This window comes from Camelina sativa, chromosome 6 (assembly GCF_000633955.1).
Source record: "Camelina sativa cultivar DH55 chromosome 6, Cs, whole genome shotgun sequence".
NCBI lineage: Eukaryota > Viridiplantae > Streptophyta > Magnoliopsida > Brassicales > Brassicaceae > Camelina > Camelina sativa.
In genome coordinates, this window is record NC_025690.1 from 10142316 (window position 1) to 10160896 (window position 18581).

The window sequence follows — 18581 nt, forward strand, 5'->3', positions numbered from 1 at the left end:
AAAAAAAAAAAAAAAAAAAAAAATTCAGACCCATCATGAGCTAATTACTATAAAAAAAAACGCTCTTTTGGAAATTTCCTTCTCAATATAATCTTTTCCCTAATCTTAATCAATCCGTCACAATCATTTTTTAATAACCAGTAAAACTATCAAAGTCAATATACCTTGCAACTAGTAACCAAATCCATCTCTTAAACCCACACAAACGACGACGTCTCAGTTCAAATCGCCGAAGCATATAATCTCCATACAGCAACCGATCTACAAAAAAACAAACAAAGAGATGAATAATTCAAAAATCAGTAATCAACTTGAGTTCCAAAATCAAATCCAAGAACAAAGCAAAATTGAAGAATTACCCAAAGATCGGATAATGCATATCAAATCATTAAACAAACTCATTAGAATTAGTGCGCTACAGATTCAAAACAACGCCGACCAATTTTGCTTCTTTTAATTTTTGACCAAGGAAAGAAGGAGGAGACGAAAGATAACGATCTTACAGAGATAACCGGAACAAAATCCGATTTTATCAAATCAAAATCCGGTTTAGTTTACGACAATACACGTCCCGGTTAAGTTCCGGTGTGCTAACATGTACACATCAAAAAACTCACCGAACTTTTGTGTCTTCTTCTTCCCACTGATTGTATCGTATTGTAATCGTATGATTTGTAACTTTACTACCAATCAGGTTTATTACGATTTCGCCACGTCAAAAAAGACAAGCCGTTGGATCAATTGAGAGATCTATTTGTGTGAAATATACAAATAATAAGCTATGACAGGCCATATATACGTGAAATGCATGTTGAAGACATCATAATTATTAGAGGAAAAAAAAATCAAATTAAGACAAAATTGGTAAAGATAAGATAAATACCGCGCCAAAAAAATTATAGTGTTCCAAGATTTATCACACAAAACTTTTGTAGTTAATAAATCTATTTTGGCGCGTTATTTTTAAAAATATTATACTTAATTGAGAGGAATCCGATTTTCGTGAAAAATGAATATCAGCAAATTATTTTTCTTGAACAGAAATTTAAAAAAAAAATTGAAACTTTGGCTAACAAGTTTTAAAGAGATGTAGTAAGGATACCTTGGCTTGAATAATTGAAATAATCAAAAGCTAGAGTTTTTTTTTTAAATAAAAAAAACAAGCTAGAGTTGAATACCAACATTTTATATCTCTTGATATATTCACAACCTTTTATTTTATTTTGTTTTGTAAGAACTGATCATGAACATTTTGGATCCACTGTATTTATATCCAAAAAATTTCAATGTTTTGGTAAAAATATAATATCATTTTGAAGTCAAGAAAACTAAATCTAATCATGTTTAGGTAATAAATTGTAAATCTATATTAAGAGTCAACATATTTTTAAATTAAGTCAATAGCAACATTTGGCGGGTCATTTACTTCTATTAATAAGTTATTTTCCCGCGTTAGTTAAGTTTGTTAATGAGTTAGTTATTTTTAGTATTGAGTCTTTAAATTTAAGATTACAAGTATACATTATTTCCAAAATGTTATATGACCAATGTTGTATATATGACAATGTTAAAATTTGTCATTTCTACCATATTTAATCAAACTCATTAAAGCATGACCATCAAAAATTAAAATATATTAAGTATCTGCATATTTTTTTTTATTAGTTCTCCCTCTTTTAGCTACTGGAAATTGGACAAAAATGTTTCTGTGTGAATAACAAATATTTTGACAATATAATGACATAGATTTATACAAATTCATAGTGTGCGTACATATTGCAATTTTTTGTCCTGTCGTATTATTTGGAAACACATAAGCTCCACACCTATTATAATATTTAGAGAATATGCAGTAGATACACTGAAACCAAAAAATAATTAAGTAAATAGCAATGGAGAACAATATCTTGTCGCCAAGACAAAAGAAATTATTAGAGTATCCCTTATGTCATCTTCTTATATCATTTAATTCCCTTTTATACAAAAATAGTATCATTCTCATTCAACTCGCGAGAGTATTGATGGCTTCCTCTCCTTCACAACGACCCCCACTTCCCAAATTGAGATCCTTATTTTTTTTTGTTATGTCTTTCGTATCCCACGATTCCCACCACCGTCATCTCCATATCCACAGTCACCACCACTACCAGATCTGTAACCTCTATTGTGTCTTTAATAACTCACCACTATTAGTTACGTATCCATAATCACTACCACCGAACTGAACAACTTTCATGGGTTTTATTCTAATCTCATATTTTCACTACAAATACCATGTTCTTGTTATGGTTGACATATATTTATTTTGTAAAACATTGTATTTTTAAAATAACATTGTATTTATTGCTGAAGATGTGCCTTTTTAAAACAGAATTCATGTTTTTTCTTATAAATCACATAAACTTCTCTCTCATTATCTCATGATATATGTTGTTGTTATGGTTAACATGTATTTTCTTATAAAACATTGTATTTTTTAAAATAACATTGTATGTTTTTTTAAATGATGTGTTTTTTTAACATAATTCATGTTTTTCCAAAATCATATAAATTTTCTCTCTCATTATTTTCGGATATTTGCTTTCTCCATTTTTGTATACAGTCACCGCCGTTGTACCCATATTTCTTCCGACAACTACCATCTCCATTATGCTTTTTTGCATCCCACCAACGCCATATTTGTATTCACAATCAACAGATCTATTTCTTCCACTCTCGCCAAACCTCTTCTCTTTTTCACTCTTTCCTTATTTCTAGATGGCTTCTCTCTCTATCCCTCTCGCTATTGCCAAACACTGATTTATTTTCATCTTTTCGACGGATTTTACGCTGGAATTTTAGTTGGAATAATCTCTCCGATCATATCATATGAAACCTCAACTATTTTTAAGGATGGTTCATCTTGTAAAAACATTTAAGGGAAAGGATATTTTGGTATTAATCCTAAAATAATTTTCACTAACCACTCCAAGTTAACATTTTCTCTCACAGGAAGGCAAACTCAAAAAAGCTTTCCAGATTTTAGCCACCTAGTAAAAATAAGACAATTATACCTTGTAATTGAGCAATTAGACTTTAGTTTCGTTACCGAACTCATGTACTGAAATCCAGTTTGATTAAAATAATTAATTATATGGGGACAAACCAACTGTTGCACTGTTTCAATTTATAAAAAAATATATATTTATGAGATGAGAAAAAGAAAGAAGAACAAGAGTAAACGGAAGTTCAAAAAACTGTCTTCTTCACCATAAAAAATTCTGGAAATTAGTGAGAAATCTTTGTGTATTTTATTTTCTCAAACCATCTAATAGGAAAGCTAATCATTGATTGTTCAAGAGATAATTAGTAGCAACAAACAACTAAATTCCAGGAAAAATTGGGTGAAGAGTAATCCAAAGAAAATTAGAAGAGGAGAGGTGGCATCCCAGAATCTCGTTTTTGAATTTAAATATGCTAATATATGCTAGATATATAAGATTTATGTCTAAAAAGTATTAAAATAAAGAAAGCAAAGAATTATGAAAAAACTGTGAATTACTGCTCCAAAACTTGGGTTGCAAAAGAGGATACTCAGGTTGAAGATGATTGCAAATTTACAATTTTTCCCTTCATAGAATTTATTCCGTGTACGTGTATGCAGTTTACGGTGTACGTAATATTAATTATGTGAAAATGTATATCTGTACGTTAGATTATCTACTATTGTGAAGTTTGTGTACGTAATATTTAATGCGTACACATGAACAAACAAATAGAGATTATTTTAATGTTTACGTACACATGAACAAAAAAATTATTACTTTGTACGTATATGGTAATGGTAATACTAATATCTTAACTTTTTTAATAACATGATTCAAAAAAAAATTAAAGAAAAAAATATATAATGAAATAGATCTTAAAAGTTAGAAAAAGAGTTATAATTAAAAGTAGTTATAATTATGTGTGTTTTACTCTAGCGAGAACACTTTAGCGAGAATAATTTCAGTCAGTGGTGTCCGGCAAACAGAGAATATAATGTAACTTCACTCCAAATCGATTTGTTTTGTGTACCAAAAATATATTCCTTTGTAGTGTACGTAAAGAGACATTGTACATTAGATATGTTTTTTTTTTTGGATTTGACATAGTTTGGCACAACATATCGATTGTAGTCTAGGTTGAATTTGTGTAAATCCAAGGCTTTTTTGTTAGTTTGATTTTTGTCTGTGTACCAAACATTTATTATGTTGTTGTATACGTATGTTAGTTGTGTACATTATAAACTTAATTGGTGGGTCTGATATAGTTAGTTGTGCATATTAAGTTGTGTACGTATTTGAGTTGTGTATATGTATACCATTAGATGGTTGAATGTCACCGTTCTCCAAATTCATTGATGCTTTTTCCTCGTTGTATTGGGCATTTGAGCTAATTTCTCTTTCCTAACTTTACTTTATGCCCTTGTCATTCTAATTTTTGAATTGGATTAGTTATTATGTTGCAAGTTTAATTTGTCAAACTACATGTTTTAGTATGAAACGTTAAAATAAATTTTAGTAGGACTTCGTAAACTGAAATTGCAAACTATAAACCATATATGTGAATGATTATACTAATAAACAAGTTCTGAGTCAAATTTTTTTTAATTAAAATTTGTAAGTAAATTGCCATAATATATCTATACTATCTAATATCTTATGTTTAAAAATATGTATATTATATAATTTTGTATATCATATCCTTAACTACTAACTATTAACCGAAAGTATATATTTAAACTGTTTCCAAATCTCCAGAGATGAACTAATTGTTTTTCTTTTTGGCAAATTGTTATTGTGTATGTACACAATAAAATTTGTATTACTATGTGTACGTACATATAGTAATACAAATTTTATTGTGTATGTACATATAGTAATACAAATTATAATTGTGTACTTACACATAATAATTATTAGTATGTACGTACATGGTAATTCTAATATCTAAAATTGTCTTTAACATCACAATTCATAATAAAAATGAGTAATAATTTAAAATTTAAAATTTAAAATGTAAATAAATATATCAAAATGGATCTTAAAAAAATAGAAAAAAATATTCTAACTCAAACTGATAAAAATAAAAAATAATAATAAATGTGAAAAGAGATAAATGAGAAAACTTTTCGTAGTGAAAAATAATAAAATTATTATTTTAATTATAATTATAATTATTCTTATTATTATTATTTAGTTGTAATGACAAAATTCTTGTACGTACAGCTAACTGATATGTTTGTCCAAATTTTTTAAGTGGCTAATGTATGAAAAATGTATTTGACTTTGACCAAAAGTGGTTAAAAAACTCACTGTGTGGCTAATATACTTAAATTACCTTTAATCCTATTCCATAAAATTCTATTCACCCACAAAATCTGATAAAATGGTATTCTCTTAATTCTTTTTCGGTCAAATGCTATATAGAAATAAGGATATTTTGGTATTAATCCTAGTATTTATATCTTACAGAATGTCTCTTTGTTTTCCTTTGAGGCTTTGATACAACAAAACTCAGGAGTTTCGACGCTATTTGCAAAATATTAAAAAAAAAATCTGTCGTATTATTTGGAATCATAAGTAGTAATTAAGCACCACACCATACACGTGTAAATTAACTCCCATATAACAAGTGATGTAATTTTACAACAATTTTTCAATTCAACCATTCATTCCAAAAGCCACAGTCGCTTGTTAACGCGTTTGAAAACCTCACGCCACAACCGGATACGATGAACATGTTGCAACACCTACCCAAAAAAAAATCAAAAGGAAACAAATCAATGGATCCTCCTAATGTGAGAGGAGTCAACCGAACCATACCAATTCGATTTTATTCCTTCTTTTGCTAAAATTAACTAAAGCCTAACCCGGCCTAAACCAAAACCGAAGCTGGTTAAAAAAGGACTTACCACACATGTTCTTCCCCATTTCCATCTTGAAATAGCCATTGTCTCCCCAATCACCTCCCCATGAGTTCTTGATAAGCCAGTACGGAACACCGTCTTCAACTCCATAACCAACTGCTAACACAGCATGGTTTACATCCTGCAAATCAAAATGAATACATGTTGGTAAAATGGTAACATTTTTGCGGTTTAGAGAAAGAAACAAAAAAGTCCCTCACCATTGGAGTGTTTCCACAGGTAGTGCTAGTAAAAACTCCCGTCTTGTAAAACCTGAATTCATGTACAACCTGAAATGCAATACTCACTGGTCTCACCAGTCCGACCGCGTGCTTCATTTCATCTTCTGCACCCTATTATAGTTTTTATATCTTAGAGAATGTATGATTTGTGTAATTAGCAAGTATGAATCAAATTCCAAATTAGGCTTTTACCAGAGTAATGTTGACAGAGTCAAGAACTTGAACACCGATGTTTTCAGACGAGAATTTGCAGTCACCGTCTTTACCAACGTAAGGATAAGCCTCCTCTGTGTCAAGCCCACCATTGTATTTAATGTATTCAAAGGCTTGAGAAGGAAGTCCACCATGACAACCAAAGTTGTTAAAAGTTCCAGCACAATCCACAAGCTGTTGCTCTGACAGAGATATTTTTTTCCCAAACGCTTGATGGTAAGCTGCTTCAAGAGCTCCGGTTGTGCTGAAGTTAAAGATCGATCATATATCTCATAGATTCTGATCTTGCTTAGATGGAGCAATCACAGAAATAAATCTTATCATATACTTTACCTGAATGTCCAGCAAGATCCACAGTGTCCTTGGTTCTTAACAGGACTAACAATACCATCATCTCTCCAATCTTTCTGCAGTTTACACAATTTGAAGACTCAAGACCAAACGTCAAAAATTTCTAATCATCAAAAGAGCTAATTACAGGGAAAAAAAAAACAGGAAAAGAATGGTTAACCGTGTCTGGAACTGCAGCTTCAGTGACCTTGTGGCTACCCTTCAAAGTAGCAGAACAGTTTTGAGCAGCTCCAAGCCTGTGTCTTTGAAACTCTTGCCATGTCATATCAGCATATTCTGTAAAACAGAACATATTCATTAAAACATAAACAACACTAAGGCTGCTCAACCATCAACAGATAGAACAATGTTGTCACAATGTCACATCAAACAAATCCTTCACAGTTACTATAATTTTAAACACACTTCAGTACTCTAAACTCTAAAGCATTAACAATCTTGAACTATGTGAATGGAGACATAAACCTCAAATAAAAATTTCTTGAAATATGTGAATGGAGACATAAAGCTCAAAATAAAACGTTCTTGAACTATGTGAAATTGAGACAAGAAGGCTCAAATTAAAGCATTAAGAGATAAGACTTACGATTAACAGAGAGTTTATAAGGTAAGTCTTTCTTATTAATGGATCTGATCAAATCAAGATTCTCTTTAAAAACTGAGAATCTTAACTTCATCTCCTCAACGCTCTCATACTTCTTCCCAAACCTTTCACAAAAAACCCAAATGTCACTTCAAAAACAAGTCAACGGAGAAAATAAGTCAACGATGAGAATTTTACCGGTGAGCGAATCGAGAAAAGGAGAGAACGTGACGAGACTGGCCTAAGATCTGAACGACGGTGTCTTTAAGCTCCCGGAGATTGTTGTCGGAGACCATTCTGATTGGATTTGATTCATCGAATCCGATCTCTTGATCCGCCGTTGTTGCAGCTATGAGAATAAATAGGATTGATGAAGATAAGATTAGTTTTACAGACATCTCTGGTTCTTCTTAGTGTTCTTACAAAAGCTTCAAAGTCGAGATGACTGAAGAAGAAGAAGAAGAAGAAGAAGAAAGATTGGAGGGAGATTGGGTTTCTCTTTCTGTGTGTTTGTCGCGTTTGATGTTATGTTTGATCTGATTTACACGTGGTGAGTTCTTATTGGTTTTGGTTTTAGTTTTGTCTTCAATAATTGTATTGCTGATGTGTAAGGTGACGTGTGACGTATAACGGAACATTGTTTAGTACTCCACTATCTTGTTGGAAATAGGAATATGTGACAAGATAATTTTAAAAATAAGACTCAAATAAAATCATAGTAAATTACCTTTTTAATTGTTTAAAATATACATAAATAAAAATATATAATCATGGATTTTCGTTTTTGTATTTTTGTGATTTTTTTGTGGATTTTTAATTGTGAGGTTTATTCAAAATAAGAAATTATGAAACTATATTATATGATCTGGAATTTGTTTCGATCTAGAAAATATGATTATTTCCAATGATTACATTTGAAAAAATAAAATCATATATTCATTGATATAAAAATAAAATCTGCATTTTTAATAGAATAGAAATATTGTATCACATGATTTTGTTAGTTAAGAAAAATTTCTTATATAATAAAATAATATATCTTCAAACTCATATTATAATAAGCTGACAAGTAGCATTTTATTATTTTGACATGTGTCATTTTTTTAAAACTTTAAATACATTATTTTCATAGAATTTAGTTATTATAATCTTAAACTAAAAAATTAATCTATCATTTTTCAACACCTATTTAGTAGTTATATATTTACTAATGAGATGTGGTTTATTAATATTTTATATAGTTACTATAAAAGCATCTTCAACGGTTGGATCCCATTTATATTAATCTTTCTTTATTTTTCATATTAAATATTAGTCTTTTTGGTATTTAAAATAATTTCTTGACATACAAATATAATTGCCACAAGATGAGTTCTGAAGATCCAGTAGGTGCCATTTTGTGTTAATTCTTAAATAGCTTCAAGATTTAATAATAATCATAATAATAATAATAATAATTTATTATGTATTAATTCTTTAAAATGTAACTCACACAATACACTTTAAAATATATTTCAATATATATTAGTTAAAAAATATTGTATATGTTTACCCACACACCCCGTGAAACTTTTTCTAGTTGTAACTTGTAAATATAGTTAACAAAATATAATATTTCAAGTAAATGATGAACCATATTCTCTTATCAGTTCACTGTAATATTAAAATCTTCTAATCACTAGAAGTCTAGAAGACGCATAAATTGTATAAGACTACCAAAGCTCAAATTCATTTTTTTTATTAAATAATTACAAGAAAATATTAAATAATTATATAAAATTTCAAAAAACTTTAGTTAATATTTTGAAGCAAATTTGACATATATTAAAAATATATATATTTACATATAATTTTGTATGAATATGATTTAATTTAATGGTCATGATTCTAGATCCGGTTTTAAGAAATCTACTTTGTGTAAGCATCTAGGTTGCATGGAAACGGAAACGGATCTGCAGAAACGAAACGTTTCCGAAACGAGAAACAATTTTTTTCTAAAATTAGGAATGGAAACGTTTTGGAAACGTATGAATATATACATGTGTGTATATATATATATATATTTATATCTATAAATATATAATAAAACACTAAACATTAAAGTCATATCAAAAAGATTCAAACAATAAAGCTTCAAAATATAAATTTTAAATAGTTTAATTAAAACACTAATAATATTATATATTTCTATCTATAATAAATTTTTATATTTCCAAATTATTTATTTATTAAGTTTTAAACTAAAAAAAAGGTTTTCGTCATGTTTCCAAAACGGAAATGGAGTTTCCATCGTGTTTCCAAACATAAATCTTTAGGAATCGTATTTCTGTGCCTTATTTCCGAGTTTCCAAGAGTTTCTGTTTCTGAAACGTTTCGGAAACGGGAAACGGACCTCACAAAAAGTATCCACGCAACATAGGTAAGCATCGTGAATGGCTAGTTTGCAGAATCAAAAGACAAAATAGTTACAAAATCTGGTGCCATTCAAAACCTAAAAATAAAAACAAAAAGTAAAACCAGTTATCAACCACAAAACATTCATAGCCTTAAAATTAGGTTTGGTTTAGAAAAAACTTTGTTTGAAATTGGAAAAAAATAAATAGTATACAACAAAAATCGCTAAGTCAAATAAAGAAAGAAAAAATCGACTGGATAACTAACAAACAAAATCAAACTCACCATTGATCTCTCCAACAATATATCTCCTAACCTTTTTACTTCAAATGACCTCATATCTTTCTCAACGTTAGACTAACAAAAACAAACACAGACACCAAAAGTGGAAATGGAGAGTAGTACTAGTAGAACCTCTGGTTCTCGAGGGATCTCTTTCTGGTCAATCCTACTCCACTCTCTTTGGACAACTCTTATGGGAATCCTCTTCTTCCGTCTCGCCACCACGAATGGCCACAAGTTACCTTTCATCCACTTCTTCTCCATATCAGGAACATTACTCATTACCCTACCTTGGATCATCCAACTCCTCATCTCCTCGACTGTTATATTCCTCCATAAGTCCAAAGGTTACAACAACCTCATGTGGATTGTTCAGTCACCAACAATATCCAATCAGGTTGTTGATCATACAAAAGCTGGTACTTGTTCTGTTTCACCCTCTCCTTCATCAACTCGCCAGGTTTTGAAGGAAAGTGATGCTGAAGAGATTGCGATTAGGATCGTCATTGGCGCTGCTGATGATAAAAAAGACGGTTGCTCTGCAGCAACATTAGGCATGGTCATGGAGATTGAAGGAAGAAATAAGACAAAACTGCTCACAAATGGATCCACTTGATCCTTTTAGTCACAGTCTTTTGCTTTTAGTTTTTCCCCTTTCATTTATGTACCACTGTTAGATAATAATATCTCAGTACTCGTTCATTGTGTTTTTTTTGGTTCAGTTTTTATAAGAGCGCCTGATTTGTTATTACAACATGATCAAAGACACAACCTCAATCACAAAACTATGTATAAACAATATTTAATTAGACAAATCTGCCACATCTTAGTGCTACAGAAGAACAAAAAAACTGTTCTACAACATAACTAATACAAAGTTTAAGCATTAGGGACAATATTGAGACAGATGTGGTCTCTATGATGTACATTAAAGAAATGTGAATAAAAGTGGTTAAAGTTTCATCTTCCATCACCATAAATGATTGTGTGAGAAATGAACATTGAGTTGTTGGCAGAGGAAAGAGAGGCTGATCGTGCTGATACTGATGAGGCCACTGAACTGGAAGTGATCGCTAACGATGGTATTCCCATTAAAACCGGAGTGGAAACTCCAATTCCAGGAGTGTCTGGAGAAAACTCAGGCAATCTTTGGTGTCTGTTTATGTATTGGACCACTTGTTCCATGTTAGGTCTTGCATCTGGTACAATGCTTGTACAGAGCAACCCTAGTTTCAGAACGATTTCGACTTCCCCGGGTACAAACTTACCTCTCAATCTTGTATCTATAGCATTAAGTATAGAACCTTTCCTCCAGCATTCACAAACCCACTTGACCAAATGCCGTTTCTCAACCGGCAGCTCGGGATCAAATGGTCTCCTCCCACATGTTACTTCAAGCATAAATGCACCATATGCATACACATCCGTTCTTGTTGAAGTTCCTGTTGATGTTAGCTCAAGCGCCATGTAACCTATTGTTCCTACAGCTGCTGTTGCAGAGAGGTTAGCTCCATGATCATCAAACCTAGCCATCCCAAAATCTCCTAAGAACCCTTGGAGATTTCCATTTAACATAATATTAGAAGCTTTAATATCTCGGTGTAAAACAACTTGACTAGCTCCTGTATGCAAGTAACAGAGCGCAGATGCGATATCTCTCAATATCGCGAGTCTTTGAGACCAAGAAAGAGGAGGTTTATCGCCGTGAAACAAGTACTGATCAACACTACCTCCTTCCATGTACTTAGAGACCAGCAACAACTCGCCTTTTCTTCTGCAATACCCGAGTAGAGGAACAAGATTCTTGTGCTGTAAAGTTCCCATTGTCACAACTTCAGCTACAAACTGTTTCATTCCTTGCTCTGCACCGTGTGATAGTCTCTTCACAGCTATATCTCCTAAAAGAGGAAGAGTTCCTTTATACACTTCTCCAAAACCACCTTTTCCAAGACGACCATCTTTGTTAAACCCTCTGGTTGCTTTGCACAAAGATTCATAGGAATAACGAAGTGGACCGTATTCTTTTTCCCATGGCTCTTTAACTTCTGCATACTTCTTTCTCCTATAGATATAAAACCCTCCAAGAACCGCGATTACTACGATAGCGAGTAGAACCAGTATAGCAATAAGCAGATGAGATGTTTCATCAGGTTTCTTGGGACGAGGAACCTTGGGAAGGTTAGAAATGTCAAGACTCTGTAGCAATACTCTGCTTCTGCTGAAACTCCATCCTAAGATGTATTGATAACTAATCAATGATCCAGTCGCAGCCGAAAACCCTATAAATGCTTTTCGATCAGGGAAGATTGCTGTGAGATTGATAGTTCTTGACAAAAGAGGCTTACTCGGCTTCTGATTTTTGAATGGTGCTAAAGTAACGTTGAGTAGAGTATCTTCATAATCAATCCATACCTGAATACGATCTCCACTCAAGAGTTTCAAGCTTTTGTTCTTCCCTTCTCTGTCTGAATAATAAGAAGCTGAAGCAGAAACTACGGACTGGAGGCTGTTCTCGTCTATACCGACATGGTTTTTGTCGATATCATCAAACTCAGCGCTCAGAACCGTATCAAGCTCGATAGCTAAAACATGAGAAGAAGGAGATCCATTAGTTGAGATGTTGAAGAGTCCTAAGTATTGAGTTGGATCTGCTTGTGTAAGATCCATTGAAGATGATAGAACAAAGGCGATCCCATGACCACCGTCACTTCTTGGCTTAGGAACAAGAGCGCAAACGAAATGAGTCGAGAAAGATATAGAGTGAGATGAAGCTGAACTGAAATCGAATGGTCGGTTATAGAAAGCATGATCCTTTTGTTGAGTCGTGGCGTTGGTTAGCTGCAAAAGTCCATCTTGGAATTTTGCAGAGCCGTCAAGGTGAAGATTGGTTCGGTCTTGGTTAAAGCCATTGTAGACGAAACTTAAGTCTTGTTGACTTGAAAAGCAAATCAGATTAACAAATAAGATTAAGAAGAGGAAAAGATGAAATCGTTGAGCCATTAGTAATGAGAAAAAGCGAAAGACCAAGACAAGTTTGGGTTTCGTGTATATGAGTTTTGTAAATCATTAGTTCTGGTTATAAGGGACGGCTTCAAACACAATTGTCTACGTTCCAAGTTCAAGAATAATATTCCCTCTAGGAAACAAAAGAGTTGACTTGAGACTTTTTATTATATAAAATCGTGATAATTACTCTAAAAAATAATAGTTTTCTTCGTTTAAAAATCTACTAATACTCATTGAGAAAAAGTATATGGTCGACTATCGTTTTAACAATGTCAAGTCGGATTAAATTAAAGCGAAATAAACCTCAAAGTAAACCATTATTGGTGAAGTGATCCATAGTAAGACTAAGATTCTGAGGTTATATGACTTTGGAGACGAAGTTGTGGTGAGTTCCGAGTCAATTGGAAGAGAAGATGGGGTAACGTGTTTAAGAAGCATGCGGTAAGAGCCCTACTTTGTCAAAACCACACGAACCGGTCAACTTAAAAGATAAGATATCATCTTGCTTTCCTAATAATAGTAACGATTTCAAATTATTTGAAAGAAGCAAATAGATGATAGATACTTTGTGGCTCTCTCCTTTGTGATTTTTCTTGGATCCCTTCCTTTTTGGGATAGTTGTATAACTAAAATTGAAATTTGACTAGTAATCTACCCTCAAATTGAGCTAAATTAATAAGATGATTGATACTTGAGGGTTGTATTAGAAAGGAGAGAGAAAAATGTCTATTCTCCAAAGTACTAGAAAGTGTGTAGTTTCCTAAATTTTTTCATTTTCTTTCATTTCATCACTAGCACAAGATTTAATTTTCAGAACTTGTTTATTACTTCTTTGATTCAATTTTCATAAGAACCCTGCAGATTGCTTATTACAACATGATCCATAATTCCATATGCTCCTTCAATCAAAGACACTACCTCGCTCACAAAAACCACATATATAAACATACATTGGAGTGTTACAGAAATATAAGTAACCAACATAAAAACATCTTCAGAACAGAAATGATACAAAGTCTAAACATTATATAAGGACAATTAGACAGATAAAATCTGCATCCTGTACACCAAAGTAATGTGAAGAAGGTTGTTAAATTTCATCTTCCATCACCATATATGATTGTGTGAGAAATGAACATTGAGTTGTTGGCAGAGAAAAGAGGGACTAATGGTACTGATAATGATGAGGTCACTGAACTGGAAGTGATTCCTAAGCCAGGTATTCCCATTAACACCGGAGTGGAAATTCCGGGAGTATCTGGAGAAAAATCCGGTAATATTTGGTGTCTATTTATGTATTGCACCACTTTCTCCATGCTAGGTCTTGATTTTGGCACGATGCTTGTACAAAGCAACCCAAGTTTCAGAACGATTTCGACTTCCCCCGGTACGTACTTACCTCTCAATCTTGTATCTGTAGCATTAAGTATAGAACCTTTCCTCCAGCATTCACAAACCCACTTGACCGTGTGTCGTTTCTCAACCGGCATCTCAGGATCAAATGGTCTGCTCCCACACGTTACTTCAAGCATGAATGCACCAAATGCATACACATCGGTTTTAGTAGAAGTTCCTGTTGATATTAGCTCTGGCGCCATGTAACCTATGGTTCCTACAGCTGCTGTTGCAGAGAGGTTAGCTCCATGATCATCAAACCTAGCCATCCCAAAATCTCCAAAAAAAGCTTGAAAATGTTCGTTTAGCATGACATATAGAAGCTTTGATATCTCGATGTAAAACAACTTGACTGGCTCCTGTATGCAAGTAACAGAGCGCATATGCAATATCTCTCAGTATAGCGAGTCTTTGAGACCACGAAAGAGGAATTTTATCGCCGTGGAACAAGTATTGATCAACACTACCTCCTCCCATGTACTTAGATACAAGCAATAACTCGCCTTTTCTCCTGCAATATCCGAGAAGAGTTACTAAATTCTTGTGTTGTACGCTTCCCATTGTCACAACTTCAGCTACAAACTGTTTCATGCCTTGCTCTGCGTCGTGTGATAGTCTTTTCACCGCTATATCTCCTAAAAGAGGCAAAGTTCCTTTATACACTTCTCCAAAACCGCCTCTTCCAAGACGACCATCTTTGTTAAACCCTCTTGTTGCTTTGTACAAAGATTTATAGGAATAACGAAGTGGGCCGTATTGTTTTTCCCATGGCTCTCTAAGTTCTGCATACTTCTTTCTTATGTACAAATAATATCCCCCTAGAACCACGATTACTACGAGGGAGAGTATAACAAAAAGAACAATAAGCAGAGGAGATCTTGTTTTCCTCGGTTCTGTGAAAATAGGAACTGGAGAAAGTTTAGAGATGTCAAGACTCTTTAATAAAACTCTGCTTCTGCTGAAACTCCACCCTAAGATGTATTGGTTACTTATCAATGATCCAGTCGATCCAGAAAACCCTAGAAATGCTTTTCGATCAGGGAAAATTTCAGTGAGATTAATGGTTCTTGACAAAAGAGGCTTACTTGGCTTCTGATCGCTCAGAGGTGCTAAAGTAACATTAATAGAGTATCTTCATAATCAATCCATACCTGAATAGGATCTCCACTCAAGAGTGTTAAAATTTTGTTCTTCCCTTCTCTGTCGGAATAATAAGAAGCTGAAGCAGAATCAACGGAGTTGAGGCTGTTAACGTCTATACCGACATGGTTATCGTCAATGTCGCCAAACTCAGCGCTTTGGACAGTATCAAGCTCGATAGCCAAAAGGTGAGAAGAAGGAGATCCATTAGTTGAGATGTTGAAGAGTCCTAAGTATTGAGTTGGATCTGCTTTTCTGAGATCCATTGAAGATGATAGAACAAAAGCAATCCCGTGACCACCAGGAACTCCTGGCTTAGGGACAAGAGCGCAAACGAAATGAGTCGAGAAAGAGATAGACTGAGATGAAGCTGAACTGAAATCGAATGGTCGGTTATAGAAAGCATGACCCATTTGCAGAGTTTCGGCGTCTGTTAGCTGCAAAAGTCCTGGTGGATATTGGATTCTTGCAGGACCGTCAAGCTGAATATCAGCTTGTTCTTGGTAATCAAAGCCATTGTAGATGAATCTGAAGTCTTGTTGTTGACTCGATAAACAAATCAGATTAACAAAGAAGATAAAGGAGAGAAGAAGAAGACGATGAAATATTTGAGCCATCATCGGTAATGGAAAAAGCAGAGAGACAAGCCTCGTTTGGTTTCTGAAATCACAAGTTCATGTCATAACTCATAAAGCATGAAGCACTTCAAACTCAATTTTGAAAGTTCCAAGTCGACGAAATACACAATTTTCTACTTTCTGAGTTCAAGAATAAATATTCCCCCTCTAGGCTACAAAAAGGGTTGACTTGAGACTTTTAATCTTTATAATGTGACCGTAACAACCAAACTAATAATTTTTTAATCTCTATAATGTGACCGTAACAACTAATAATTACTCAAAATATAATTGTTTTTTATTCGTTTAGAAAAAAGTATATGGTCTACTCTCTCGTTTTGACAACGTACTTTTTTTTTGGGGACGAATACTAGAATAATTCAAAACTTTAAAATAAAGGTTTAATTACTAGAGTATTTCATAAAATTTAAGGGTTATTTGAGTTATTTTTTTTTTCTCGACAAAAAGATCAGCTCAAACGAGCCAATTGATGGGAAAATTATTTACAAACAAAACTTGGTGCGGAGATGTATGCGCTTGGCGTGCCAAAGAATCTGCCCTTACATTAGCATTTCTAGATATTAAAGATAAAGAGAAAGAAGAAAATTCCTCCCGATCAGTCTTGATGTCGTCAAGGTACGCCGAGAACGCTGGCCAGTCGGAAGGGGAAGACACCATCTTCACCAAGTCTGAGCAGTCGGTATAGAAAGCCACCTCTCTGAAGTCATGGCCGATCATGCAGCGCATCGCCCAAAGGAACGCTTCAACTTCAATATGTAATGGAGATAGACTTTGCCGGAAATTCTTGGCTCCCAAAAACGGCAATACTGTCTGGACCGAGGTACAACACCATCCAGCACCTGCATACAAATCCCCTGCTTTCCAAGATCCATCGGTGAAGCAGCGGTATCCCGAAAAGACCGAAGGGAGGGAACCAGTAGCCACCCTAGCTGGTATCCCCGAAACTACTGGAATAGTGGTCAGTGGAGCGTCCTCTACCAGAGCCTGCTGCCATGCTGCAGCTTCTCCCTCTGCTACCTTAACAATATTCTCCGGCCGATTGACAATATTGTCAAAAACACGTGTATTCCTTGCTTTCCAAATAAACCACATAAGCCAAGGGAAAGCCGCAACATGAGCCCCAGGGTTCTGGTTCCCTAAAAAGTGATCTAAATTCGCATAAACAGATTCCATCGGGAAGGAAATAGGTCCCACCGGTACATGTGCTAGGGCCCAAACCTGGCANCAGAGAGGTTAGCTCCATGATCATCAAACCTAGCCATCCCAAAATCTCCAAAAAAAGCTTGAAAATGTTCGTTTAGCATGACATATAGAAGCTTTGATATCTCGATGTAAAACAACTTGACTGGCTCCTGTATGCAAGTAACAGAGCGCATATGCAATATCTCTCAGTATAGCGAGTCTTTGAGACCACGAAAGAGGAATTTTATCGCCGTGGAACAAGTATTGATCAACACTACCTCCTCCCATGTACTTAGATACAAGCAATAACTCGCCTTTTCTCCTGCAATATCCGAGAAGAGTTACTAAATTCTTGTGTTGTACGCTTCCCATTGTCACAACTTCAGCTACAAACTGTTTCATGCCTTGCTCTGCGTCGTGTGATAGTCTTTTCACCGCTATATCTCCTAAAAGAGGCAAAGTTCCTTTATACACTTCTCCAAAACCGCCTCTTCCAAGACGACCATCTTTGTTAAACCCTCTTGTTGCTTTGTACAAAGATTTATAGGAATAACGAAGTGGGCCGTATTGTTTTTCCCATGGCTCTCTAAGTTCTGCATACTTCTTTCTTATGTACAAATAATATCCCCCTAGAACCACGATTACTACGAGGGAGAGTATAACAAAAAGAACAATAAGCAGAGGAGATCTTGTTTTCCTCGGTTCTGTGAAAATAGGAACTGGAGAAAGTTTAGAGATGTCAAGACTCTTTAATAAAACTCTGCTTCTGCTGAAACTCCACCCTAAGATGTATTGGTTACTTATCAATGATCCAGTCGATCCAGAAAACCCTAGAAATGCTTTTCGATCAGGGAAAATTTCAGTGAGATTAATGGTTCTTGACAAAAGAGGCTTACTTGGCTTCTGATCGCTCAGAGGTGCTAAAGTAACATTAATAGAGTATCTTCATAATCAATCCATACCTGAATAGGATCTCCACTCAAGAGTGTTAAAATTTTGTTCTTCCCTTCTCTGTCGGAATAATAAGAAGCTGAAGCAGAATCAACGGAGTTGAGGCTGTTAACGTCTATACCGACATGGTTATCGTCAATGTCGCCAAACTCAGCGCTTTGGACAGTATCAAGCTCGATAGCCAAAAGGTGAGAAGAAGGAGATCCATTAGTTGAGATGTTGAAGAGTCCTAAGTATTGAGTTGGATCTGCTTTTCTGAGATCCATTGAAGATGA

At 34.1% G+C, this 18581-nt stretch overlaps 3 protein-coding genes and 1 pseudogene across 3 annotated transcripts; 1 reads left to right on the forward strand and 3 right to left on the reverse strand.

Annotated features, from left to right (window-relative positions):
* LOC104790787 (thiol protease aleurain-like) lies at window positions 5565-7842 on the reverse strand. Its single transcript, XM_010516571.2, has 8 exons — window positions 7517-7842; window positions 7322-7443; window positions 6896-7011; window positions 6718-6791; window positions 6364-6628; window positions 6151-6282; window positions 5936-6071; window positions 5565-5773 (listed from the first exon to the last, which is right to left on the reverse strand). The coding sequence occupies exons 1-8, from the start codon at window positions 7714-7716 to the stop codon at window positions 5736-5738; spliced, it is 1083 nt and encodes a 360-aa protein (XP_010514873.1). The 5' UTR covers window positions 7717-7842; the 3' UTR covers window positions 5565-5735.
* On the forward strand, window positions 10080-10722 carry LOC104790788 (the record flags this gene model as incomplete). The annotated part of the gene is made up of 1 exon (XM_010516572.2): window positions 10080-10722. A coding segment is annotated over one exon (531 nt), but the record flags the coding sequence as incomplete, so codon positions are not given.
* On the reverse strand, window positions 10791-13078 carry LOC104790789 (putative L-type lectin-domain containing receptor kinase I.1). Its single transcript, XM_010516573.2, has one exon. It carries the CDS (start codon window positions 12992-12994, stop codon window positions 10955-10957), a length of 2040 nt encoding a protein of 679 aa, XP_010514875.1. The 5' UTR covers window positions 12995-13078; the 3' UTR covers window positions 10791-10954.
* Window positions 13911-16271, reverse strand: LOC104790790 (annotated as a pseudogene).

Excerpts from the sequence above, each read along its gene's own strand:
- LOC104790787 (XM_010516571.2), bottom strand. The coding sequence starts at position 7,716 with ATGTCTGTAAAACTAATCTTATCTTCATCAATCCTATTTATTCTCATA. Across the intron at positions 7,012-7,321 it reads TTATAAACTCTCTGTTAATC|AATATGCTGATATGACATGG; the intron begins GTAAGTCTTATC and ends TCTGTTTTACAG. Across the intron at positions 6,072-6,150 it reads CCTGTGGAAACACTCCAATG|GATGTAAACCATGCTGTGTT; the intron begins GTGAGGGACTTT and ends TTTGATTTGCAG.
- LOC104790789 (XM_010516573.2), bottom strand. The coding sequence starts at position 12,994 with ATGGCTCAACGATTTCATCTTTTCCTCTTCTTAATCTTATTTGTTAAT.